Genomic DNA, 25,178 nt, shown 5'->3' with positions numbered 1-25,178 from the left:
AGGTGGGCAACCAGGGGACCTGGCCATCCTTGGCTCCTGGGTGGATGGCCTCTGGCCTCCGGAGCTTGTAGCTGTTCTGGAACTCCTTGGGGCACAGGGCGCACTTGTAGGGCCCCTTGCTCTTCGACTTCTTCTCCCAGACAGATGTGAGCCTGGTCATGGCAACCTTCGAGGATGTGGCTACGAAGGCAGCAGTGGTGGCTGCAGAGATGGTGGTGGCAGAGATGCACACGGCCTATACAATGGGCGACAATACCAGTGGGAATGGCAGGGGGCGCTTCAGAGCTGCTGTGTCCACTGTGGGGGTGTCTGGGCCTGGAGTACAGCAGCAAGGGCAACAGAGATAGCTGCGGACTCCTGAGCAGCAGGGAGAACTAGGAGCAAGTCCACCTTGAGGGTCTCGGCCTTGGTGCTGGGGTGTGGTTGAGGGCGCTGAAACCGCCTGGAATGGACTATGGGAACAGCCCTGGGAGGCCAAGAAGGGGTTCTGGAACTCAGTTCCAGCTTGCAGGGGGTCTAGGCATGCTCCTGAGGGGGCTAGAAGGAGTTCAGGAGGTTGCCCTCTCCATGGGGCCTTAGGGTGGGCAGTAGACTACAAGGGAACAGAGGGATCAGGGCCTCTGCCAATGTAGGGTCCCCGGGGCTCAGCGGGGGCTGGAGACACGTGGCCTGTAGTGCCAAGGCTCAAGGCACCACTCCTGAACCGCTGGGCTGGGCCATGCCTAATGCAAGGCCCTAGGGCCTCCAGGCTGCCAGCCCACAGCAGCTGGCCAGTGGGAGGTATGGAAAGAAGAGCTGGGCCAGTTCTTTTCATTACCTGGTGACTGGGGCCCTGGGCTTCCCCCACTCTCCCACCCTCTACCCAGCAGGCAGAGAATACCACTGGGAGAAAGGAGAAGGGATTGATCTGGGGACCAGATGTACAGGTAGACAGACCCTACCCTGCACCTGCCCTTCTTCTTTTTTTTTTTTTTTAAAGATTTTATTTATTTGACAGAGAGAGAAAGATCACAAGCAGGCAGAGAGGCAGACAGAGAGAGGGGGAAGCAGGCTCCCCGCCAAGCAGAGAGCCCGATGCAGGGCTGGATCCCAGGACCCCGGGATCATGACGTGAGCCGAAGGCAGCAGCTTTAACCCACTGAGCCACCCAGGTACCCCTGCACCTGCCCTTCTTGCCCTCAAGCAGGTGCACATATGGGGAAATCCCAGCTGAGGCAGGGGACAAAACCTTGGACTATTGGAAGAGATACAGATCAAACACCAGATATCTTTCCCCTACTGTCCTGTCTTGACAGCTATCCTTCCAATCCTGCCTGTCACCTTTGCCTCTAGGAATTCTGGCTCTGTACTTTTAACTGGGCCACTCATCCCCTACCCCACATAACACCTGGAAAACAGGAGGTGCTCTGTTATTGCCCTTGGTCCTTGTCTCCTGCAGATGTGTTAGGACAGGGTCAGTGTGATTGGTAGGGTTTCCTCAGTTGGAGATTCTACCTGAGATCTGAAGACTTCTTTCTGCTCCAAGTTCAATTCCCTGTTTTAGTGTAGTTAGTATAGACTCTGTCCCTTTAGGAACGAGCTGTTGACTACTTCCGTCCTACTTTCATATCCTTCGCAGGCCCCTTCTGCACTTTGGCCCCAACTCCCTGAGGCCCAGCCTTGTCTGTGCTCACACTCCTGAGGCTCCTCCTCCTTGCCTCCCTAGGGCCTCAACTCCCTGAGAGCACCCTGTGAGCACAGCTCCTAGTCCTGACTCTGCTTGGCCAAGCTCCTTCCCTCTTCCTGGGTTTGTCTTGCTTCTGAGGCAGAAAAAGCCCATGGTAAGTGATTTCTCCTGTTTGTAGAGTTGGCAGGAAAGCTGAGACAGAGCTGGGGAGGAAGAAGCCTGGGCTTGGAATGCCTCCGGCTATAGAAGCTGTGTGGGGTTGGAGCAGACAGTATTTCACGGCACCAGAGCTAGACCTTGGCTTGGTGTAGACCAGTACCTTATGAGTTTTGAAGGGCAGGTAGGTTTGCTGGGGTCAGAGTGATAATGGAGGCCTACACTGTGTTCTCCTCCAGTCCAGAAAGGTTCTCAGCTCTGATGAGCAAAATATGAGTTAGGGGAGGTTATTCCTTGCTGCTTCTCCTCCAGGGTCTTTCCCACCTCTTCGCCCTGCCCTCCTGCGTGGCCTTTCCTTGCTCACCCGGTGCAGAGCTTCCTTTCTTCATCCTTGTCTTTCCCACAGGCACACAGTATTCTGACACATGTTCCTGGAACGCGTGAAGATTTTTTCACCAGGCTTTGCTTTTTCCTTCACGTTTTACCTCATTTCTCACTGGAGAGTCTGAAAGTCTCTGTGTTGTATCTTCTTAGGGAGGACATCAGTGTGCACTTTGCGGACTAACAGGTCCAGTGTGATAAGGAGGTCTCCCATCACCAGAGAGCATTTGAGGGGCTTCCTCCTCCAGGCTCAAGAAGCTAAATATCTATTTTTACAGCTGCTGAAGTTATTTCCCTGCCTTTCTTATCTAATTTAAAAAATCTCTGGTGGTGATGGATTGTAGGCCAGGTCAGGCTGTAGGAGGAAAGATTACCAAGGTCCCCTGGGGATGTGGCTGCCTCCTGGTCATTAAAACTCTGAGTCACCAAGAGGTGGTTTGCTGTTATCACAAAACATATTTGCAACTCTTTAGTTTCAAAGGCCCTTCAAACCTTAAACTGTTCTTCACTCTCCCCCTACCACACTGAGATGTACACTGTGTGCAGCACTCCAATACCAGAAGCCCAGACAACACTTATCCATGCATCACACCTGTTTTCTTGTTTATATGTGGTGAATGTTGATTTCTAAGTTATCCTTCTCTCGCCCTCTAGTAGTTCTTGGTCTGCTTCTCTCCATTATCAATTGATATGTGTTATGTGCTTCCAGAAGGCAGATTCATTTTAAGCTTAGTTGCAGCAACAGATGTGGAAAGGCCAATTTCTTCACCAAGTATATTCCAAATTGATCAATATGATTTTGGATGCTATTCGTTTGGTTTATCATTGTCCCTTTTTTCTTTGATTATCACAGAAATCACAAAACAGAGTGGGGATGGGAAAGAACTAGGAAGAGGGATACACAACATCCCTTAAAAAGTGGTGTCAGAGGCTCTTAGTTGTATATTGTGTTGCCTGAGCTGGGGTGAGGTAGGTGGGTCTTGATGGAGAAGTCGTATGGATCCATATTTGGAGAAGAGCTCAGGACTTTGAGGTGAACACAACTTTCATATGACTGAGACCATCTGGTATCTTTCTTGCAACAAAACAAAACAAAACAAAACAATTAAGTTTCCAACGGAGATGCTGGTGTGGAGCAGCCACCGAGGGCTGTTTCAAAACCAAGCCTGGTGAGAAAGGACAGGGAGACAATCAAGTACTTGCACAGGAGGACAGAGGGACACACTTAAAGATATGAAGGAAGATATCCAGAGAGACAGTTGGCTTTTCCTAAGCCACATTGTGTGCAATGTATTACTGAGGGGGTGTATTTGGAGGAGGTTCATGGAAGGAGGAACCATGGGCTCTGACCACTCACAACTCCTAGTCTAACAGCAGACACAGAGTATGGTGATGGATGGGACCACTGGGTGGATTTCTGGATTCTGTGCTTACAAGGAAAGGAAGGATTTGGGGGAAAAACAAAGCTGTTTAGTAAGGTTTCTTGGACAAAAATGACTATGGATCAGGGCTCCCCCACATAATAACTATAGTTTGGAAAATGAGATGGTTGGGCAGATGGATTATGTTCTACTGCTTTCTCCTGAGGACTTTTATTAGGTGCTCTGTGTTGGCAGGATTCAGGATTGAGAAAGCGGGGTAGAGAATCATAGAAGGAACTAAAAAAGAAAGTGACTTTCACGTTGACATCTGTGTACCCATCACTTTCTGATCCCTTAATTGAACATCCTTCCTGGCTTTCCCAGCTCTTTCTGCTTCCTGTTTGGAAAACCTAATTCTGATTCTTCCTGTACCCTTTCTGAAGACCTCTAGAAGCAGAAGCTCAGGTTTTTCTGATTTTAAAGTTGGTTATCTTGCTTTGGTGTGATGGAAATGTGAAATATTTCCAACACTGGATTCTGACTGAAATTAATCCTGTAAATGTGTCAAATCACGAATGAGGAAAGCTGCATTTCTCTCTGCCTTCTCTGACATAATCCCAGAGGAATTAAGAAAAGGCACCTGTTCACACCTATCCTAGAATATACTAGGTAATAGAATTCATTCAGCCTCTAGAGGGGCTCTGGCTATCTGTGTGTCTACCCAAATAATGATGCAATGATACTGGCATACTGTTGTTGCCAGCAGGGGTTCCATATATTTTGTGGGAAGAAAACAAAATGTTTTGTTCTCCATTTACATAGATTTTGCGTTGCATTTTGGTGGATGGATTTGGTCTGCATACAGCTGGTGTGAAGTGCATTAGTCTCTATCAGGATGGGTTTTAGTGAAAGTGGAATTCAGCTTCTGCCAGACAGGGATGGAATTTGAGAGGTGTAGTCGTAGGGGTGGTAAGGTAGGTACATGAGTTGGAGGAGGTGGCTGTGTTTCCTCTTGGTCTAATGGGCAGAGAGTTTGGGGGCTGCCATGCCTTCAAGTTCAAGTCTTGGTTGCACCTAGTAAAAATCACTTGCAGAATTTGGGTTTCTAGCCTCATGGAGAGAACATGAAGCATGCTCTAACCTAATGAATTTTACTTTAGAAAGAGAGACAAAGGGACACCTGGGTGGTTCAGTCATTAAGCTTCTGCCTTTACCTGAGATCATGATACCAGCCTCCTGGGATTGATCCCCATGTTGGGCTCCCAGGGAGCCCATTTCTCCTTCTCCCACTCTTCATGCTTGTGTTCACTCTCTTGCTGTCTCTTTCTGTCATAAATAAATAAAATCTTAAAAAATAAATAATCAAATAAGGGAGACAAAGGATTCTTCCAAGTAACAGGCTAACAGAATATAGCCCAAAGTAAGATCATTGCTGGGATGATGCCTGCTAAGTGATCCATTTGGTGAGGTTGTTTTCACATGGCTCTTGGGTAAGTGAGGATATTTATATTCTTTAGCATGAGCTGAATTTGGTTACTTCGGCTTTCTTCCCAATCTTTCTGGAAAATTATCTGACCTTTACTTCTCTTTCCTTAGTAGGGAAGTTACACATTTATTACTGCTGCAATGGTTTCTCTCTTCCTTTTCTGCACAGACCAGGACTGAGAATTACTATTACTATCATTATTAATAATATAATATCTTAATATCTTGATCTGTATTAGTATCTGTATCAAATTTCAGCTGGATCTGTCCAGTTGAGCAAACCATATTTACTGGCTCAAGGTGTGGTGGAGTTTGGTTTGTATTTTTGGTGGGGGGGCATAGAAGGAAGGCCTAAAGAGGCTCTGGTTTTTAGGTCATGGCCAAGCTGAAGGCAAGCTTGAACTGATGTTTTCCTGGGAAACAGTTATATACAATATCAAGATGGGGTAGGGGCACCTGGGTGGCTCAGTTGTTAAGCATCTGCCTTTGGCTCAGGTCATGATCCCAGGGTCCTGGGATCAAGTCCTGCATCAGGCTCACTGCTCAGTGGGGAGTCTGCTTCTCCCTCTCCCACTTCCGCTGCTTCTGTTCCCTCTCTCACTGTCTCTCTCTCTCTGTCAAATAAATAAACAAAAACTTAAAAAAAAATGATGGAGTAATTGCTGCCTCTTCCAGGCAGCCTTCTCAGGCTGACCCACAGTGCACAGAAGATTCTCACTAATTTTGCCAACCCTGGAAAATGTGGTCGTTAGTACCCTTATCTTTCATCAACTAGTAAGCCATGTAAGATATTGACATACCCTTGCCTTCACTGCTCATTTCTTACTTAGGAATACCCTTCCTGGTTCATAGTTTATGCATCTTTTACTTATTTTGGCAGGTGGGGAGGTGTTCATGAAATGCACTAAAATGTAAGTTCCCAGAGAGGAGAATTTTGTATATGTCACCATTGCCTTGCACTGTGTGGAAATGAGTGCCTGATGATTTGGGGGTAATGGTGTCGGTGGTAATAAATTAGGGGAAGAAAATTGCTTTTGCTAGAGTTCTTTTGCACAAAGAATCACTATGGTTCCTGAGTTTTCTAATTTGGAATTTGCCTTTGCATTCATTTGTACTTAGTTGAAATTTATCTTAAATAGATTGAATCCAGTCTTTCTCACCTAGAAATTTGTGCAGTTTCTACTTGAGGGACCATTCAATTTCTCTGTTTAGACCCAATCCAAAGTACAGTGAACACATCTGTGTAATTATTTATAGACATTACAGGGAAAATGGTAGCAAGTTCAGAAATATCTCTTCTCTGGGAGCTTACACTACAAGGATACTTCCCTATCATCCTGAAATAAGTGAACAAGTGAACTGAAACAGTGAAACAACTGCACAGCATTCCATCCTTTGACTATTGTCCCACTCTCCCTTCTGCAGGCTACCCTTACTTGTAGTTATTGCAGTGGAGAACCACGTCATGTTGCCTAATGGGAGGAGAGGGAAGACATAGGTAGAGGGTGACCTGGTCACAAAGATAATTGGCTCAAATACTCTTTTATTAGCTATGCCCTGGAGTCTTGGTCTATGACTAGGGTGCTACAGGACAAAGAACATGGTTGTTGAAGTAACAAAGAACCAAGGTCAAATTCTAGCTTTTCTTTGTACTGACTACATGAACTTAGGCCAATTGTCTAACCTCTCAGTCTGTAAGTAGATAATAAAACTCATGTCATTGGGTTGTTATGGGGGTTAAATGAATAACATCTGTGCATTACTTGCAGCTCATCAAATTCAGGTTCTCTTTCACCCCTCTGACCATGTAACCGTAAATATTGCACATATACTCGGTATCCCTATTTGCCAGATACCATTTTTCTTTGCCTCCAGCTCATGTTCCCCCATCCTTCTAGAGTTCAAGGTTTGGACCCTGGTGTCTCAGTTTCTATTAGTCCTACAAAATGACAATAAGTGAATAGAGTTTTCATAACCATATTAATGTGAGCCAAGGTTGTAGTTTCTTTCCAGGAATTTTCACTTGCTGACAAATTTGGCTGTAAATCAAAGCCAAGGGAGTCCTATCTTCCGATGCACTTCTCTGATCTAATGTTCCTGATTTGAGGCTAGATCATTCTGGGTGGGATTTGGTTCTAACCAAAAGTGATGACAAGCTTGTTTATAAAGGACATTTAGGGAAGGAGAAACTATAACCTTTACTACTGGGACATTGTTGTTTTCCTCCTATCTTTTCAGTTTGATAAATGTCAAACCTATAGAAAGTTGCAAGAAGAATAGCGTTAACACTCCTTTATCTTTCAATGGGATTGAGCAGTTGTTAATATTTTGACACATTCATTTGCTCTTTCCAATGTGTGTGTATGTGTGTGTGTTTCTGAAATATGGTCCTCATGCAAAATTTACTAATTGTTCAAATTTTTATGGTAAAATGTTTCTCCCTGATCCACGTGCAATCCAGTCTCTGCACTGCCTCTCCTTGTCATGTCTGTTTGTTCTCTTTTAATCTGCGATAGTTCCTCAGCCTGCCATTTCTGACATTACAGTTCTGAACAGCATAGGTCAGTTGCTGTTTTTGTTTTTAATTTTATTTTTCAGTGTTCCAAGATTCATTGTTTATGTGCCACAGCCAGTGCTCCATGCAATAAGTGCCCTCCTTAGTCAGTTGTCAGTTGCTTTATAGAAAGTCAACTTTCTGTGGAAAACTGTTCTGTAGACTGATCATTTTTTTATTTCAAGTTTTTATTTAAATTCTAGTCAGTTAAGACATATGGTAAAATTGGATTCAGGTGTAGAATTTAGTGATTCATCCCTTACCTCTAACACCCAGTTTTCATCACAAGTGCCTTCCTTGAAACCTATCATGCATTTATCCCACTCTCCACCCACGTCCCTCCAGCAACCCTCAGTTTGTTCTCTACCATTAAGAGTCTCATGATTTCCTTCTTTCTCTGTTTTCATCTAATTTTATTTTTTCCTTTCCCCTATGTTTATCTGTTTTGTTTCTTAAAGCCCACATTTGAGTGAAATCACATAAAGTATGTGTCTTTCTGTGACTGACTTATTTCGCTTAGCATATTACCCTCTAGTTCCATCCACATCATTGTAACTGTCAAGATTTCATTCTTTATGATGTCAGAGTAATATTCCATTGTACATAAATACCACATCTTCTTTATCCAGTCATCAGTTGATGGAAATTTGTGTTCTTTCCATAATTTGGCTATTGTTGATTATGCTGCTATAAACATCAGAGAGCAAGTTCTCCTTTGAATCAATATTTTTGTACCCTTTAGTAAATACCTAGTAATACAATTGCTGCATAGAAAGGCAGTTCTATTTTAACTTTATGAGGAGCTGCCATACTGTTCTCTAGAATGGCTGCACCAGTTTACATTCCCACCAAGAGTGCAAGAGAGTTCCCTTTTCTCCACACCCTAGGCAGCACCTATTGTTTTTTTTTTGTGTGTGTGTTGTTAATTTTAGCCATTCTGGCAGGTGTGAGGCAGTATCTCATTGTGGTTTTGATTTGTATTTCCCTGATGATGAGTGATGTTGAACATCATTTCATGTTTCTCTTAGCTATCTGGATGTCTTTGGGAAAATGTCTGTTCATGTCTTCTGTCCATTTCTTGACTGGATTATTTATTTTGGGGGAGTTGAGTTTGACATAATCTTTATAGATTTTGGATACTAACCCAGATATCAGATACGTCCTTTGCAACTATCTTCTCCTATTCCGTAGATTTTCTTTTAGGTTTTTTGTTTTTTTTTAAAGATTTATTTATTTATTTGACAGACAGAGATCACAAGTAGGCAGAGAGGCAGGCAGAGAGAAGGAGGAAGCAGGCTTCCCGCTGAGCAGGGAGCCCAATGTAGGGCTCTATCCCAGGATCCTGAGATCATGACCTGAGCTGAAGGCAGAGGCTTAATCCACTGAGCCACCCAGGCTCCCTCTTTTAGGTTTTTTAAATAAAGATTTTATTCATTTATTTGAGAGATAGAGAAAGAGAGTACACAGAAGGAGCGGGGGAAGGACTGATAGAGAAGCAGACTCCCCACTGAGCAGGGAGCCTGATGCAGGGCTTGATCCCAGAACCCTGAGATCATGACTAGAGCAGAATGCAGCTGCATAACTGACTGAATCTCCCAGGTGACCCATGTCTCTTAGTTTTGTTGATTGTTTCCTTTGCTGTGAAGAAGTTTTTATCTTGATGAAGTCCCAATGGTTCACTCTCTCTTTCCAAAACAAAACAAAACAAAACAAAACAAAAACCCCAAACAACCCTTCTGCTTGGAATCAAGATATAGTAGTTATAAAATGCATCTATATATTCATTTTCTCAGTCCTAATTGCCTCTTTTCATTGCTTGCTACAACTATGAGGAGATCCTTGCCCTGTGTAGTGAGGGTTGGAGATGGGAGTGTAGAATCCAGAATGAGGAGGCATATAGATCCTGGCCCAGCCCTCTGGAAGCTCTTAGACTATAAAGGAATGTAAGGAACACACTCAGGGGTCCAGCTGACAGATAGGGAAAATTAGTTTCAGCTGGCCATCAGGATGGGCAGTAACTGCTAGTGGGAAGGGGAGGAAGGCTGGAGATGGGGATTGGTCAAGGTGGCTTAGGAAAAGCTTCCTAGATGCAGGAAAGGTTGTAGAATAGGGCTGAGAGAGGCTGCAGGGTCAAAACTGGGCAGAAGGTAGTGAGTAGGGAATCCCTGTCAGGGCAAGTCACTTACCCAGGACACAGGCTCATCCCAGGAAGGGTAAGTCAGGTGGTGAGGAGCTGAGTCAGGAAGGAGATGATGTATCTGAAGGTAGGGGGAAAATTAGGGTGGGGCTCTGACAGCTGGGTCAGAGAACTTGGACTGAATATAAACCATTGGAATAACTGTAGATTATTGTATTAGAATGCAGATATCTGAACATGGCATTTGAGGATGATGTTTTTCTGTGTTGTTAGAAACTGGATTTGTGGTAGGCTCTCTCAGGCTTTCCAATCATGGGTGTCCTTTCTCTTCTATATGTTTGGTTTTTCATTTGTTTGTTCTGCCTGCACCTTTTGGAGTCATAAAACATGATTATTTAATTCCCAGATGTTTTGTTCTTTGGGGTGCTTCTCTGGTATCTTCATACTTCATCTGTAGGCCCACTTTCCCTCATCTTCAGTAAAAAGTGGGAAGAGCACAAGGATCACCCTGCACAACACAGATGAGGGAAACATATTATCAAGCATTACCAGTCTCTGACCCTGCCATTCAGATGGTCCTCCTCTAGGATTACTGCTCAGTGTCCATGGATGCAGTTCAGAAGAGTGTATGACATTTTTTTGCAGTGACCAACCTCAGAGGGTTCTGTGATTCAACAAATCTTGAGAACCACTGTTGTGGTCCTTGTTAAGTGGTGGGTGGGTGGGGTTGGTTCCCAGAGAGGAAAACGTGGCAGAAATATCCTTAGTGCCAACTAAAGGAGCCTCCAAAGACAGTTGAAGAGGCTGACTGAGAAGAATTGGGAAAAGGGAAATGGGTTTAGAGGGAACTAGTAGCGGGGGTGCCCCATCTTCCCTGTTCTTCACCTTCTTTCTAGCAGGTATTCCTTCTTTGTATTTTCCATATCCTGGCAATTACAGGATTCCACTTCCATTTTCAATTTAAATCAGCTGAATGTCTATCATTTACCAGGCTCTGTACCAGGTGCTCTAACAACATTATCCCCTGCAATCCTGTGTTGAACCTGCAGTGCACAGAGTGGAGTGAGTCACTTCTTCAGTTATGGTATGTTCACACCATCTCTTCCTGTCAGACAGCCTTTCTTTCTTTTCATTAATTTTAATTTTTTTATTATATCCAGTTAGCCCCTTTCCAATGCATTTTACTATCCTGTTTCATCCTTATCTCTATTTGCATTTACCTTCCTCACTGGAGCCACTTGCTTTAGTGTATTTAACAAATGCTCTTCCAGTCCATGTTCTATATTTTTTTAAGATACATTCTCCATTCAACCACTACAGTGCCCTATTGTCTATGCATTTTTAATTCCACTAAGATTGTGATTCAAGATGGTGCCCAGTCACACTCCCACCAGCAGCATGTGATAGTTTGTGTCTCCTTATGGAATTCTCATGTTGATCCAATGAAGGAAGTCAAGTAAGGTTCCTAGTGGATGAGGAGATGGCTTAGAGAGCTTAAGCAAATTACCTGAGCTCATGTCGTCACGAGGAAGGGCCAGGGCTCACATCCAGCATTTCTGACCAAGTGTTCATTGTTCCTCTCTCTATAGTACTCAGCACTGCTTGTTCCAGATGAGGCATCTGTAGGCAAAGGTGTTATTATTATTATTGTATTGAGCCTTGCATTTCTAGATGCCTGATTCAACTCAGTAATCCTAGGAACCCCATGTGTTAGCACCGGCATGTATGAGGGTATCTAATTAGAGTCTTAGCATTTCAATGTGAATCATATGGAATAAAACTGTTTTCATAGTCTCATGAGGACTAGTTAACAAGCTTGAGTTTTAGTGGATGATTTTGACCCTGCATATTTATAGACTGGTTGATGTTTGGTTACTTTGATCCATTTTCAATATTAAATACTAGGTAGATGATATTAAGTCCATATTGTTTGCTAGGCACTGAACTATATACTTACAGACATCATTTCACTTACTTCTCACAACTGCTCTGTGAGGGATTTACTTTTACTCCCATTTGACTATTGTGGAAACTAAAGCCCTGAGAGGTAAGATAATTTGTCCAGAGTCACCAGATTGGAGGTTGAGGTATGATTTGAACCTGAACAGTCTACCTGCAGAACCTTACTCCTAGCTACTCAACTGTGCTGCCTTCCTGCGAAGGAAGATTGTAGAATCTCTTCCCCTTGAACTTGAGGAGAGTCTCTTGTCAGTTGGATGATTTAGAGCAGTCATGGGAAGTACAGGGCTTGTGGACCAGAATCTCCAGAGGGAGAGGATCTAAAGTTGGGAAATGTCCCCAGGTATCTACATTATGGCCCCCTCTATCCCTCAAAGTGAGAACCTCTGACTTAGGATATCCTCTTGGATTATATGGCCTGAGCATGATGCCTTCAAAAAGTAGGGATTCGGGGAGGAGTCAAGATGGCGGAGAAGTAGCAGGCTGAGAATACTTCAGGTAGTGGGAGATCAGCTAGATAGCTTATCTAAAGATTTCAAACACCTACAAATCCAACGGGAGATCGAAGAGAAGAAGAACAGCAACTCTAGAAACAGAAAATCAACCGCTTTCTGAAAGGTAGGACTGGCAGAGAAGTGAATCCAAAGCGACGGGAAGATAGACCACGGGGGGAGGGGCCGGCTCCCGCCAAGCGGCGCAGCAACGGAGCACAAAATCAGGACTTTAAAAGTCTGTTCTGCTGAGGGACATCGCTCCAGAGGCCTAACCGGGGTGAAGCCCATGCAGGGTCAGTGTGGCCTTAGGTCCTGCAGGGTCACAGAAGGATGGGGAGGGGGGTCTGAGTGTCACAGAGCTTACAGGTATTAGAACGGGGAAGCCGGTACAGAGACAGAGCCGAGAGGTAAGCTCTAAGCTCGGCGTTACCTTGAACCGGTCGCAGGCTCGGTCAGCTCAGAGCGAGGCTGGAGGCCAGGGTGACGGGAGTAATTGGGCGCTGTTCTCTGAGGGCGCATTGAGGAGTGGGGCCCCGGGCTCTCGGCTCCTCCGGGCCGGAGACTGGGAGGCCGCCATCTTCATTCCCGCCCTCTGGAACTCTACGGAAAGCGCTCAGGGAACAAAAGCTCCCGAAAGCAAAGCTGAGCAGATTACTCAGCCCGGCCCCGGGTAAGGGCGGTGCAACTCCGCCTGGGGCAAAGACACTTGAGAATCACTACAACAGGCCCCTCCCTCAGAAGATCAACAAGAAACCCAGCCAAGACCAAGTTCACCTACCAAGGAGTGAAGTTTCAATACCAAGGAGAGCAACAGAATTCCAGAGGAGGAGAAAGCAAAGCACGGAACTCATGGCCTTCTCCCCATAATTCTTTAGCCTTGCAGTTAATTTAATTTTTTTTCTTTTTCAATTTTTTTTCTTCTGCTGCTAATTTTTTTTAACTTTTACCCTTTTCTTTTTTAACGTTTTTTAACTAGTTTATCTAATATATATATATATTTTTCCCTTTTTATATTTTTTCTTTATTGGTTTTCTTTTTTTAATTGTTTATTTTTTTTTTTTCTTTCTGAACCTCTTTTTATCCCCTTTCTCCCCCCTCACGATTTGGTATCTCTTCTGATTTGGATAAAGCATATTTTCCTGGGGTTGTTGCCACCCTTTTAGTATTTTACTTGCTCCTTCATATACTCTTATCTGGACAAAATGACAAGGCAGAAAAATTCACCACAAAAAAAAGAACAAGAGGCAGTACCAAAGGCTAGGGACAATCAATACAGACATTGGTAATATGTCAGATCTAGAGTTCAGAATGACGATTCTCAAGGTTCTAGCCAGGCTCGAAAAAAGCATGGAAGATATTAGAGAAACCCTCTCAGGAGATATAAAAGCCCTTTCTGGAGAAATAAAAGAACTAAAATCTAACCAAATTGAAATAAAAAAAGCTATTAATGAGGTGCAATAAAAAATGGAGGCTCTCACTGCTAGGATAAATGAGGCAGAAGAAAGAATTAGTGATATAGAAGACCAAATGACGGAGAATAAAGAAGCTGAACAAAAGAGGGACAAACAGCTACTGGACCATGAGGGGAGAATTCGAGAGATAAGTGACACCATAAGACGAAACAACATTAGAATAATTGGGATTCCAGAAGAAGAGGAAACAGAGAGGGGAGCAGAAGGTATATTGGAGAGAATTATTGGGGAGAATTTCCCCAATATGGCAAAGGGAACAAGCATCAAAATCCAGGAGGTTCAGAGAACCCCCCTCAAGATCAATAAGAATAGGTCCACACCCCGTCACCTAATAGTAAAATTTACAAGTCTTAGTGACAAAGAAAAGATCCTGAAAGCAGCCCGGGAAAAGAAGTCTGTAACGTACAATGGTAAAAATATTAGATTGGCAGCAGACTTATCCACAGAGACCTGGCAGGCCAGAAAGAGCTGGCATGATATATTCAGAGTACTAAATGAGAAAAACATGCAGCCAAGAATACTATATCCAGCTAGGCTATCATTGAAAATAGAAGGAGAGATTAAAAGCTTCCAGGACAAACAAAAACTGAAAGAATTTGCAAATACCAAACCAGCTCTACAGGAAATATTGAAAGGGGTCCTCTAAGCAAAGAGAGACCCTAAAAGTAGTAGATCAGAAAGAAACAGAGACAATATACAATAACAGTCACCTTACAGGCAATACAATGGCACTAAATTCATATCTCTCAATACTTACCCTGAATGTTAATGGGCTAAATGCCCCAATCAAAAGACACAGGGTATCAGAATGGATAAAAAAACAAAACCCATCCATATGTTGCCTACAAGAAACTCATCTTAAACCCGAAGACACCTCCAGGTTTAAAGTGAGGGGGTGGAAAAGAATTTGCCATGCTAATGGACATCAGAAGAAAGCAGGAGTGGCAATCCTTATATCAGATCAATTAGATTTTAAGCCAAAGACTATAATAAGAGATGAGGAAGGACACTATATCATACTCAAAGGAACTGTCCAACAAGAAGATCTAACAATTTTAAATATCTATGCCCCTAACATGGGAACAGCCAACTATATAAACCAATTAATAACAAAATCAAAGAAACACATCGACAATAATACAATAATAGTAGGGGACTTTAACACTCCCCTCACTGAAATGGACAGATCATCCAAGCAAAATATCAACAAGGAAATAAAGGCCTTAAATGACACACTGGACCAGATGGACATCACAGATATATTCAGAACATTTCATCCCAAAGCAACAGAATACACATTCTTCTCTAGTGCACATGGAACATTCTCCAGAATAGATCACATTCTTGGTCCTAAATCAGGTCTCAACCATTATCAAAAGATTGGAATCATTCCCTGCATATTTTCAGACCACAATGGTCTGAAGCTAGAACTCAATCACAAGAGGAAATTTGGAAAGAACCCAATACATGGAGACTAAACAGCATCCTTCTGAAGAATGAATGGGTCAACCAGGAAATTAAAGAAGAATTGAAAATATTCATGGAAACAAATAATAATGAAAACACAACGGTTCAGAATCTGTGGGACACAACAAAGGCAGTCCTGAGAGGAAAATATATAGCAGTACAAGCTTTTCTCAAGAAACAAGAAAGGTCTCAGGTACACAACCTAACCCTACACCTAAAAGAGCTGGAGAAAGAACAAGAAAGAAAGCCTAAACCCAGCAGGAGAAGAGAAATCATAAAGATCAGAGCAGAAATCAATGAAATAGAAACAACAACAACAACAACAAAAAAAACAATAGAACAAATCAATGAAACTAGGAGCTGGTTCTTTGAAAGAATTAATAAGATTGATAAACCCCTGGCCAGACTTATCAAAAAGAAAAGAGAAAGGACCCAAATAAATAAAATCGTGAATGAAAGAGGAGAGATCACAACTAACACCAAAGAAATACAGACAATTATAAGAACATACTATGAGCAACTCTATGCCAACAAATTTGACAATCTGGAAGAAATGGATGCATTCCTGGAGACATATAAACTACCACAACTGAACCAGGAAGAAATAGAAAACCTGAACAGACCCATAACAGTAAGGAGATTGAAACAGTCGTCAAAAATCTCCAAACAAACAAAAGCCCAGGGCCAGATGGCTTCCTGGGGGAATTCTACCAAACATTAAAAAAGAACTAATTCCTATTCTCCTGAAACTGTTCCAAAAAATAGAAATGGAAGGAAAACTTCCAAACTCATTTTATGAGGCCAGCATCACCTTGATCCCAAAACCAGACAAGGATCCCATCAAAAAAGATAACTACAGACCAATATTCTTGATGAACACAGATTAAAAATTCTCACCAAAATACTAGCCAATAGGATTCAACAGTACATTAAAAGGATTATTCACCATGACCAAGTGGGATTTATTACAGGGCTGCAAGGTTGGTTCAACATCTGCAAATCAATCAATGTGATACAACACATTAATAAAAGAAAGAACAAAAACTATATGAACAAGAACCATCTCCATAGATGCTGAAAAAGCATTTGACAAAGTACAGCATCCCTTCCTGATCAAAACTCTTCAAAGTGTAGGGATAGAGGGCACGTACCTCAATATTATCAAAGCCATCTATGAAAAACCCACCGCAAATATCATTCTCAATGGAGAAAAACTGAAAGCTTTTCCGCTAAGGTCAGGAACACAGCAAGGATGTCCGTTATCACCACTGCTATTCAACATAGTACTAGCCTCAGCAATCAGACAACAAAAGGAAATTAAAGGCATCCAAATTGGCAAAGAAGAAGTCAAACTATCACTCTTCGCAGATGATATGATACTATATGTGGAAAACCCAAAAGACTCCACTCCAAAACTGCTAGAACTTGTACAGGAATTCAATAAAGTGTCAGGATATAAAATCAATGCACAGAAATCAGTTGCATTTCTCTACACCAGCAACAAGACAGAAGAAAGAGAAATTAAGGAGTCCATCCCATTTATAATTGCACCCAAAACTATAAGATACTTAGGAATAAACCTAACCAAAGAGACTAAGACTCTATACACAGAAAACTATAAAGTACTCATGAAAGAAATTGAGGAGGACACAAAGAAATGGAAAAATGTTCCATGCTCCTGGATTGGAAGAATAAATATTGTGAAAATGTCTATGCTACCTAAAGCAATCTACACATTTAATGCAATTCCTATCAAAGTACCATCCATTTTTTTCAAAGAAATGGAACAAATAACCCTAAAATTTATATGGAACCAGAAAAGACCTCGAATAGCCAAAGGAATATTGAAAAAGAAAGCCAAAGTTGGTGGCATCACAATTCCGGACTTCAAGCTCTATTACAAAGCTGTCATCATCAAGACAGCATGGTACTGGCACAAAAACAGACACATAGATCAATGGAACAGAATAGAGAGCCCAGAAATAGACCTTCAACTCTATGGTCAACTAATCTTCGACAAAGCAGGAAAGAATGTCCAATGGAAAAAAGACAGCCTCTTCAATAAATGGTGTTGGGAAAATTGGACAGCCACATGCAGAAAAATGAAATTGGATCATTTCCTTACACCACACATGAAAATAGACTCAAAATGGATGAAGGATCTCAATGTGAGAAAGGAATCCATCAAAATCCTTGAGGAGAACACAGGCAGCAACCTCTTCGACCTCAGCCACAGCAACATCTTCCTAGGAACATTGCCAAAGGCAACGGAAGCAAGGGCAAAAATGAACTATTGGGATTTTATCAAGATCAAAAGCTTTTGCACAGCAAAGGAAACAGTGAACAAAACCAAAAGACAACTGACAGAATGGGAGAAGATATTTGCAAATGACATATCAGATAAAGGGCTAGTGTCCAAAATCTATAAAGAACTTAGCAAACTCAAGAAGAAATAATCCAATCAAGAAATGGGCAGAGGACATGAACAGACATTTCTGCAAGAAGACATCCAAATGGCCAACAGACACATGAAAAAGTGCTCCATATCACTCGGCATCAGGGAAATACAAATCAAAACCACAATGAGATATCACCTCACACCAGTCAGAATGGCTAAAATTAACAAGTCAGGAAATGACAGATGCTGGCGAGGATGCGGAGAAAGGGGAACCCTCCTACACTCTTGGTGGGAATGCAAGCTGGTGCAACCACTCTGGAAAACAGCATGGAGGTTCCTCAAAATGTTGAAAATAGAACTACCCTATGACCCAGCAATTGCACTACTGGGTATTTACCCTAAAGATACAAACGTAGTGATCCGAAGGGGCACGTGCACCCGAATGTTTATAGCAGCAATGTTTACAATAGCCAAACTATGGAAAGAACCTAGATGTCCATCAACAGATGAATGGTTAAAGAAGATGTGGTATATATACACAATGGAATACTATGCAGCCATCAAAAGAAATGAAATCTTGCCATTGCGACGACGTGGATGGAACTAGAGGGTATCATGCTTAGCGAAATAATTCAATCGGAGAAAGACAACTATTACATGATCTCCCTGATATGAGGGAGAGGAGATGCAACATGGGGGGCTAAGGGGGTAGGAGAAGAGTAAATGAAACAAGATGGGATTGGGAGGGAGACAAACCATAAGTGACTCTTAATCTCACAAAACAAACTGAGGGTTGATGGTGGGAGGGGGGTTGGGAGAGGGGGGATGGGATTATGGACATTGGGGAGGGTATGTGCTATGGTGAGTGCTGTGAAGTGTGTAAACCTGGCGATTCACAGACCTGTACCCCTGGGGATAAAAATATATTATATGTTTATAAAAAATAAAAAATAGAAAAAAAAAGTAGGGATTCTCTAACTGGGTGTGGGTGGTTGGTTGCCCATAACCCCAGGGAGCCTGATAATTTTAAACATGTGTCCTCAAAGGCAAATGATTCTTTATTACCCAGTGTGACTCTTACCTGCTATGAATGGTGGGCAGTCAAGGTTTCATCACAGTTGGTTTTTCCTTCACACTATCCATTTTGCTTACCCTTCCACAAGGAAGGTAATACCATGTATATCTCTACATGAGCCTGAATTATAAAGGTTGCTTGGCTACAAATTATGTATCTAAATATCTAGTATATAGGAATTCCGGATTATGGCCTCTGTCAGGTTTCTCTTCTCAGCATGGTCATTTCTTCAACAAATACTTACTGAGTACCTACTTCACTGTCTGATGGAAGAGAACAGCATCTGACCTGGAATTTGGATACAGTAAGATCAGTGACACATTGGGGGAAGCCAGGTGCAAGGAGAGCACGTAGGAAGGGCAGCATAAGGATCAGGGGAGAATTCCTGAGGAAGTAACAGCTGAGCCATGAACTGAAAGAGAAGTGTGGGTTAGCTAAGTGAAGGGGCCAAGAAAGCAGGAGAGGCAAGGGAAGAGTGTGTGTGTCAAATTTCACAGCTGGAGCAGGAACTGGGCAGGGGATGGGTTGGAGGAATAAGCACAAGTCATATTATGAACAAAGGGAAGACTATGAAGGAAGTGGAGTGTAGAACCGTGGAAGGGTATGAAGCCTGGTTGTGGGTTGGGGACACCTCAAATAGTATAGAAAGAGTCCATAAGTTAAGAATTGACACTTATCATCTATCTCCTGTGCTTGTTTGTAAATCATAAATTTGGAACTGGTAAGTGGCAAATAAGGAGTCTAGATGGATTTGTAGACAGAAAGTCTGGCCCATAACCCAGGGGTTCTTTTCCATCATCTATAGAGTAGACTTTCCGATTTTGACTGATATTTCTACCTCTAAAGTCTTCTGAGAACATTTTCTAAAATTCTCTTAAGACCAAAGCATGAGTAGTGTGGACAGCAGGGGTTGCATGACTTTGTTTTCTCTGTTCTCCACTTCTCATTTCTTGGGCATAGCTGTGAATTGTTCATCCAGAGCCTAGCTCCCCTTGTGGAGGGGCCATCTGAAGAGAAGTAGTGAAGGAGGAGTAACAGGGAATCACACACGGGAGTCCTTCATTAAGAAAACTTTCAGACAACAGTTTGAATGAGTTAAAACTAACTCCTTGTGAAAAACTCATTGGGATTTACAAGTGAGTGTTTTAATGCAAGCTCACAGGGCAGGACAGATTCTCCAGGCCCCTGGCAGCTGACATCACAGATGGTACCGATCAGTATGGAGTGCCGTGTGGCCAGTGAGGAGAGTGTCTGCAGAAGTGAGTTCACCTTTTCTCCTGGAACCCGGAGAAGGAGGAAACAGAAGGAATTTTCTTGGTTGAGAGCAACTGAGCTAAGGGACTCATTTCTTTTCTCCCTGCCTATCACATTGTCATACTGTGGACATAAAAAAGTAGTAAATTATATGGTTTCACTTAGTTGTGGAGCATAAGGAAGAACATGGAGGACATTAGGAGAGGAAAGGAAAAGTGAATTGGGGAACGTTGGAAGGGGAGACAAAACACAAAAGACTGCGGACTCTGAGAAACAAACTGAGGGTTTTATAGAGGAGAGGGATATGCAGGTGGGTGAACCTGGTGGTGGGTATTAAGGAGGGCATGTATTGCATGGAACACTGGGTGTGCTGCATAAACAATGAATCTTGGAACACTGAAAAAATAAATTTTTTTTAAAAATGTAGTAAATTTTTATCTGGTTGTTTTGGATGAGGTTTATTGAATGTCAGAATTCACAACATAGCCTTTCTGGCTATTCTCTCTCTTCAGTCATGGATCATGGGTTGGCTGCTGGCCCCATCTCTCCAGTGTTTCCTTACCAGACAGTCTGGTCCTCTCCTTCTTGCAGGTGGTTATGAAGGTCCTGTCTCTTTCTCCCTCCTCTTCTATGTTCATAGCGCCCCTGTGGGCCAACTGGGTAAAGAGAAAGGGTGGACTATACATTCTTGGCCATCAGTAGAGCTAAATAGATGATGCAGAATGAGGAAAAGGGGGCCAAAGTGATTCTAACCTTGGGTAGCAGATTTTGGAGCTGAGAGCCTTAAGACAGAGAGGCTAATATTTGTATCTAAACGCTGATGATACATAACAAATGGGTCTGTAATTGCAAAAAGGCATCTAGTCCATGAATTAATGTGTCATAACTCATGCCCAAGCAGTGGGCATGCATCCCACATATGAATTCTTGCACAATATATTCATACCTTGTTGTGTCTTACTACCTAATTGACACACAATGCAACATGACTTATGAACTCAAATGGGTTTATGTCACATGGTTTGTAAGGAAGAAAAATGTTGTGGTGCCTGGGTGGCTCAGTTGGTTTAGACTCTAATAATTGGTTTCAGCTCAAGTCTTGATCTCAGGGTTGTGAGTTTGGGCCCTGTGTTGAGCCCCATGCTCAGCATTGAGCCTGATGAAAAATAGAATTAAAAAAAGAAAAAAAAACAACAGAATGTTGTAGGTATTTGGTATTTCTTCTGGAGGGAAACCAAGATTAATTTTTCTATAGTGTCTTTGGAGTCAGTTTCTGTGGTACTTGGGATGCAACGAGTTACATGTGGCCTTTGATTTTTGGTGGGTTGGTTGAACACCATTGTTTAGTAAATATTTATTGTTTCCATAGGCATTCTGGAAAGATAGCATGTACCCAAAGAAATATGAAGCAGCAGCTTTGAAACCTGAGCAACAGACCTTGGCAACACCATCCAACTTGGTTTAGCTCATTGTCACTTAACCAGATCCAACACTCTTGGCTTCCTGAACTTGCTACAGCTCTCTGATCTTTGGAATCTTCTTCAATTCCAGCTAGAATGCTGCATCAGGCGCTTTACAGGTTTGGTCAAAACCTGTTACGCAGACGTCCACTGGAGAAAGAAGTGTACGAGTTTAAATCTGGCATAAAACTGAGCACTCTGGATTTAGTGGCCCTGGGTGTGGGCCGCACAGTGGGTGTCGGTGTGTACTTCCTGGCTAATGAGGTGGCCGGTAACCAAGCAGGACCATCCACTGTGATCTGCTTTTTGGTGGCAGGTCTAACATCATTGTTGGCTGGACTGTGCTATGCGGAGTTTAGTGCCCGGGTCCCCCATTCTGGCTCGGCATATCTCTACAGCTACGTCACTGTGGGTGAACTCTGGGCTTTCATCACTGGCTGGAATCTCATCCTCTCCTTTGTTGTTGATGCATTCGCTGTGGTCCAGGCCTGGTTCTTAACTTTTGACATCTTGTTTGGGAACCAGATCTCTGAGACCCAGCATGAGACCATCTCACAGTATGTTCCCGAAGTCATTGCAGACCATCTAGGCTACTTTTTTGTCATCTTTCTGTTTTTGTTCATGGAACTGCAATATGTAAGTCGGCGTGGGTTCTTCAGAGTTTTTGAAGTGTTTACATTGGTGAAGCTTTTGGTTCTCAGCTTTTTCATCATCTCTGGCTTCATTAAGGGGGACCTGCACAACTGGAAGCTCACAGAAGAGGACTACATACAGGCCGGACTCAATGGCACCTCTCTCTTGGGCCCTCTGGGCTCTGGAGGATTCATGCCTTTTGGCTTTGAGGGCATTCTCCGTGGATCAGCTACCTGTTTCTATGCATTCATAGGTTTCAGCGTTATTGTTACCAGAGTCAAAGAATCCCGCAATCCCCAGCGTTCCATCCCCGTGGGCATTGTGATTTCACTGCTCATCTGCTTTTTTGTGTATTTTGGAGTCTCTGCAGCACTGACACTCATGGTTCCTTACTACCAGCTGCGACCTGGGAGCACCTTGCCTGAGGCATTTCTCCATATTGGCTGGGCCCCTGCATACTATGTTGTAGTTTTTGCAATTTTCTGTAGTATTTTTGTTGGTATCTATTGGGGCTTTATGTTCCCCATACGTCGGGTGATACACATGATGGCAAAGGATGGTCTCCTGTTCCCAGTCCTTGCCAGGTTCACTTATGGCACATATGGCCGTATCTTGTCCACTCTGATCCTTGGCATTATCACAGCAGTCATGGTATTCTTCTTTGGACTCACTGATCTTCTGGACCTGAGGTCAGTTGGGACCCTGGTATCTTATTCCCTGATAGCTTTTTGTGTTCTTATTGTCAGGTACCAGATTAAGAGGAGGAAGGAGGAAAATGAAGAAGAGCTGCAGGAGAAGGATGGGGGAAATGAAGCACAGGTGCAGGGGGAGACCGCACCTGCAGCAGAGAAGCTGACTCTACAAGGACTACTTTTTCCAGGCAGCCCCACCCCTACTCTACTCTCTGGCCAGGTTGTCTATGTTTGCTCCTCACTGCTGGTTCTGCTGATGACTCTCCTCTGCCTGGTGCTGGCCCACTGGCCAGGTCTGCTTTCTGGAGATGCAGGGCCGATCACAGTGGTTGTGCTGCTCCTGGTGCTCATCACTGGGATCACTGGGGTCATCTGGAGACAGCCACAGAGCTCCTCTTCCCTTCCCTTTAAGGTCCCTGCTCTGCCTCTCCTCCCACTCCTGAGCATCTTTGTGAATGTTTGCCTTATGATGCAGATGTCAGCTGGCACCTGGCTGAAATTTGGTGTCTGGATGCTGATCGGATTTGTTTTCTACTTCTGCTCTGGGATCCAGCAAAGTAGGGTTAAGTGACAGGCTTGTCACTTAACCCTACTTATGAACCCAAACTTTAGACCTTGAACTCAGCAGTGCCAGTATGTATTTGGCTTGACATCATCACACCTGAATGCAGTCTGGTCTCCTACACAGTAATGGGTGTACTCCTGAGCACATGGAAATATGGGCGCCTATGAGATATTGGTGAGGGAACACTAATAGAGCTTCATATTTATGGTACAGTGAAGGATGTGTCTTTGCTCCCCCCGCCCTTTTTTTACTTTCTACTCTTCTCTAGTGTCTGTAGTTGCTTACTGGCTTTTACAGAATTCGTATTAGAAGAGTTTGATAAAATATTTTTCTTTTCTTTAGTTAAACATTCACTAATGAAGGAGATGCCTTGTTGGCAGAGTCAGTAGACCATGACTCTTGCTCTCAGGCTGGTGAGTTTGAGCCCCACACTGAATGTAGAGATTACTTAAGAAAACATCCAGTAGCAGAATTACTGGATCATATGGTAGTGCTGTTTTAATCTTTTTGAGGATCTTCCACACTGTTTTCCGTAAGGCCTGCACCAATTGACATTCCCACCAACAGTGCATGAAGATTCCTTTTTCTCCATATCTTTGGCAACACTTGTTTTTCTTGTCTTTGATTTTAGCCTTCATGACAGGTATGAAGTGACATCTGATTGCACTTATTTAAAACAGTTTGATATATTTAATTTTTTTAATGTTCAGTTAGCTAATGTATAGTAATCATTTGTATTTCCCTGATGATGAGTAACACTAAGCATCTTTTCATGTGTCTGTTGGCCATCTGTATGTCTTCTTTGGAAAAAGATCTATTCAGGTCCTCTGCCCATTTTTAATCTGATTTTTTGTTTTTTTGGTATTTACTTATAGAAGTTCATTATGTATTTTTAGTATTAACCCCTTATTGATATATCATTTGCAAATATCTTCTCCTATCCAGTAGGTTGCCTTTTTTTGTTATTGATGGTTTCCTTTTCTGTACAAAAGTGGTTTTGTTTCATGAATTTGAAAAGATATCTGTACCACTATGTTTATTGCAGCATTATTTACAATAGGCAGGATATGGAAGGAACAGAGGGTATGCATCAATGGAAGAATGGATAAAGAAGATGTGGACTATATGTACACCCAATAGACTATTACTCAGCCATAAAGAAGAATGTAATCTTGTCATTTGTAACAACATGGATGAATTGGGTGGGCATAATGATAATTTAAATATGTCAGTCTGAGAAAAACAAATGCCATGTTTTCAGGCTTATGGAGAATTAAAGAAATAAATCAAAATGAAAAAAGAAAAAAGAGAGACAAATTCAATATAAAAAATAAATAAATAAATAAATAAATAAATAAACACAACATTCTAGACCCCTAAATAAAGGGAACAAACTCGTGGTTGTCAAAGCTGAGATGGGTAGGGGAATGGGTAATTTAAATAAAGGGAATTAAGAGTACACTAATAATTATGAGCTCTGAAAAAATGTGTGAAATTGTTGAATCATTGTATTATGCACCTGTGAGTAATACATCAACATTGCATGGTCATTATATTTATATATTAAAAAAAAGAAAAAGAAGCTAGAAAAACCCCCCAAAAAAGATGAAATACGGCTTTCGCACTTAAGGAACTTATATTCTAATAAAAGAGGTAAAGCATTGCTGTAACGCAAAGTAGAACGTGTTGTCATAAGTAATATAAAAATAAAATGTCTTGGCAATTCAGAGTGGAGGATGATCATTTGTGGCTGGTACAGAGGTGAGGGTTGATGGTGAAATCAGAGGAGACCTTGTAGAGGATGGCTTTTGAGCTGGCTCACTTCAGGGATGGATTTGCCACATCTGGGCAGCAGGGAGAGACTGCAGGCAGAGAGAGCACCAGGAGAAGCACAGGAAAATGAAGCTGTGTTCAGAGCACACTGAGCGGGCTGCGTAGCTTGAACCTTGGCTCTGTGAGGGGACAAGAG

The 25,178-nt window shown here is 42.7% G+C and overlaps 2 protein-coding genes, 1 long non-coding RNA gene and 1 pseudogene across 10 annotated transcripts in view; 3 read left to right on the top strand and 1 right to left on the bottom strand.

The window, feature by feature from the left end:
• The window catches only part of LOC125107221 (cationic amino acid transporter 3-like), a 58,454-nt gene extending 33,649 nt beyond the window's left edge, over window positions 1-24,805 (top strand). Inside the window, exon 2 of the mRNA XM_047742103.1 lies at window positions 24,255-24,805. The gene's annotated coding sequence lies outside the window, so the exon portion shown is untranslated. The remainder of the gene's footprint in view (window positions 1-24,254) is intronic.
• Window positions 1-25,178, top strand: part of LOC125107219 (cationic amino acid transporter 3-like) — a 143,647-nt pseudogene that overhangs the window by 63,873 nt on the left and 54,596 nt on the right.
• The window catches only part of LOC125107224 (uncharacterized), a 167,333-nt gene that overhangs the window by 89,769 nt on the left and 52,386 nt on the right, over window positions 1-25,178 (bottom strand). The gene's annotated exons all lie outside the window — the stretch shown is intronic.
• Window positions 1,705-24,805, top strand: LOC125107220 (cationic amino acid transporter 3-like). 8 transcript variants are annotated; one of them, XM_047742102.1, is made up of 5 exons: window positions 1,705-1,820; window positions 10,732-10,824; window positions 21,229-22,832; window positions 23,552-23,622; window positions 24,274-24,805. In XM_047742102.1, exons 3-4 carry the CDS (start codon window positions 21,416-21,418, stop codon window positions 23,596-23,598), a joined length of 1,464 nt encoding a protein of 487 aa, XP_047598058.1. In that variant the 5' UTR covers window positions 1,705-1,820; window positions 10,732-10,824; window positions 21,229-21,415; the 3' UTR covers window positions 23,599-23,622; window positions 24,274-24,805. The 8 variants fall into 8 exon arrangements, 4 of the variants coding, with proteins under 4 accessions (XP_047598058.1, XP_047598057.1, XP_047598054.1 ...); XM_047742101.1 differs by having other exon boundaries at window positions 24,255-24,805; XR_007129488.1 differs by lacking the exon at window positions 23,552-23,622 and having other exon boundaries at window positions 21,229-23,277; window positions 24,270-24,805.

The sequence above is a fragment of the Lutra lutra genome, chromosome 8 (genome assembly GCF_902655055.1).
Source record: "Lutra lutra chromosome 8, mLutLut1.2, whole genome shotgun sequence".
NCBI lineage: Eukaryota > Metazoa > Chordata > Mammalia > Carnivora > Mustelidae > Lutra > Lutra lutra.
Note: the sequence above shows the minus strand (reverse complement) of the source record. Positions and strands in the feature narration are given on the sequence as shown.

Bases quoted from the DNA above. Each gene is read 5' to 3' on its own strand.
- LOC125107220 (XM_047742098.1), top strand. From the start codon at position 21,416: ATGCTGCATCAGGCGCTTTACAGGTTTGGTCAAAACCTGTTACGCAGA.